The sequence below is a fragment of the Austrofundulus limnaeus genome, unplaced genomic scaffold (assembly GCF_001266775.1).
Source record: "Austrofundulus limnaeus strain Quisiro unplaced genomic scaffold, Austrofundulus_limnaeus-1.0 Scaffold174, whole genome shotgun sequence".
Classification (NCBI taxonomy): Eukaryota; Metazoa; Chordata; class Actinopteri; order Cyprinodontiformes; family Rivulidae; genus Austrofundulus; species Austrofundulus limnaeus.
The window spans coordinates 436781-438899 of NW_013952576.1; the positions used below are offsets into that span (position 1 = coordinate 436781).

Genomic DNA, 2119 nt, shown 5'->3' on the forward strand with positions numbered 1-2119 from the left:
ACATTAGGTCGTGCGTGCCTTGATTAGATCTATTGTTCATAGAGGGTCATGTGCCCCATCACCTGACTTATTGTTTTGGATGCTGTGGTTCTTAGGTGTTTTGTTATGTGTATGTAGTGAATGTAGGCGGGGTTCAACGTCCCCGTGTTTTTGTCCCTCTTTCCCTCTTTGTGTTGGTATCATTGGGGCCCTGATTCACACCTTTTGCTCACAGGGGGCGGAGTCATACTTGCAATAACAGCATTGTAGGAGGAGGACAACTGGACACGAAGGCCTCCACCTCTATTTAATGGTGGACGGTTTTTCTTCACAAAGATGGCTTCCTTTACTCCAACACGATACCAACACAAAGAGGGAAAGAGGGATAAAAACAAGGGGAAGTTGAACCCCCGCTTGCATTCACTACATTCACATAACACAACACGGGTCAGGTGATGGGGCACATGACCCTCTATGAACAATAGAACTAATCAAGCCTGTTGTTAGTCGATGGCCCTCTTTTGCATGTGACTAACCTGTTTGTCCACGTGGAGGCAGTGCTTATAAGACTGATTTCACCTGAAACTCATCAGACTGACRAAGTCTCTTGGAGGAGAGACGAAACGTTTCACTAAAGGAGAACCCATCCAGAGGACCTACTTATTTTTTCTTTTTGAAAACTACTTAAAGTTTAAAGGTAAAAGTAATGGAATGGAAAAAAGGTATTAGTACAAAAGTAAAGTATAAATAACCAAAACTTCTACTGAAGTAAAGTATTCGTACTTTATTTGACACGTCTTGATCTCACACAATCTGTCAGTGTTTGGAGTTTGTGTTGTGAATGACTAACAGCTATTACGACACACAATTTGTGCAGTGATTCAACAAATATTTACTAATGACACACCCTCACAAACACATACTGGCAAAAACATTGTGTGTCTTTATGAGGCTGACTTCCTGTTCCAGATAGAATTTGACCAACCAGTTTGTCTTGATTGCAGTCATATGGAMAACATCACCTGTCAGCTGGATGCTGATGGAGCTGGAGTTCACTGTCAGGAAGATAACTGCCCTTACAAAGAGGAACGATATCCCATCTCTCTGACGGTTTACATACACAGCTACTCCCGCCTGGAGGCCTACACCAAGTCCTTCTACCTGAGAGAGATCGGTACGTTTCAATCAAATGTTGTATATTTTTAATTGATGCAGATATTGTTGCTTTTGTCGACATGATCTGTTCTCATGGACCAATGCTAATTGTCAACTTCTGTTTTGAATCTAGTGAGACCAGCCAGACTCCCTAACYTACATGTCGGGGATGGCCAAGTGTTCAGCTGGGACTATCCTGACTCCTGGGAGAAGCCCTGCACCTACTTTGGCCTCCAATTCCAGGTCAAGCTTGTCCACCATGGACACTTCTGTGACAGTGAGAGGCTCATAATGGTGAGGAGAAGTCTGACGGCAAAAGCTGGCTTTAGTTTTTTTAGCTCGATTTCTCTGTCCTAAACAAATTTATCTTTTGCAGAGTAACATGACCGAAGAGACAAAATACGTGGTCAATATCAAGTCCAAGAAGTACATTTTCTGTGTGCGAGCTCAGGACAAGTACACCCTGGGGCCATGGAGCCACTGGAGTCAGTGTGTGTAAGTATTTTACTTCAGAAGTTCTGATTGGTATTATTTTCCTGAATAACACAATAATCATGTATTTTGTTGTTTTTTTGCAGAGTGAACAAAAATAACATGAATGGTTGCTAATTTCTGTTTCTGCTCAGTTGTCCTGAGAGAACGAAAGGACTCCCGTTCCTTTACATGTGATGTTTTTTTCTTTTCTTTTAAGTTTCCACATTTTTTAATGTTTTGTTCAAAGAGAAGCAGGAGTATACAAGTACAGTATTTATTAAGCTTCCACTGTTCAGTCATTTAGGTTTTGTAAATGACTAAAATGAATAGGTTTTCTCAAGTTGTCTTAACTTATTTGTAACTAACTTTAAAAGTTTTGTCTTTTTATACATTTTAATATTCCATAATAAAAATAAAAGCATTTAAAAAAACAATAAAATGTTAGTGGGATATTTTTAAACAAGAAAGTAAGCTAAATAATGAAAATTGGCACTTCATGTACATCCAAAGA

The 2119-nt window shown here is 39.7% G+C and overlaps 1 protein-coding gene across 1 annotated transcript in view; it reads left to right on the forward strand.

The window, feature by feature from the left end:
* The window catches only part of il12bb (interleukin 12B, b), a 3870-nt gene extending 1837 nt beyond the window's left edge, over positions 1-2033 (forward strand). Inside the window, exons 5-8 of the mRNA XM_014017662.1 lie at positions 984-1153; positions 1268-1428; positions 1511-1629; positions 1713-2033. Coding sequence (XP_013873116.1) covers positions 984-1153; positions 1268-1428; positions 1511-1629; positions 1713-1743 — 481 coding nt within the window. The 3' untranslated portion in view covers positions 1744-2033. The remainder of the gene's footprint in view (positions 1-983; positions 1154-1267; positions 1429-1510; positions 1630-1712) is intronic.
* The last annotated feature ends 86 nt before the right edge of the window (positions 2034-2119 follow it).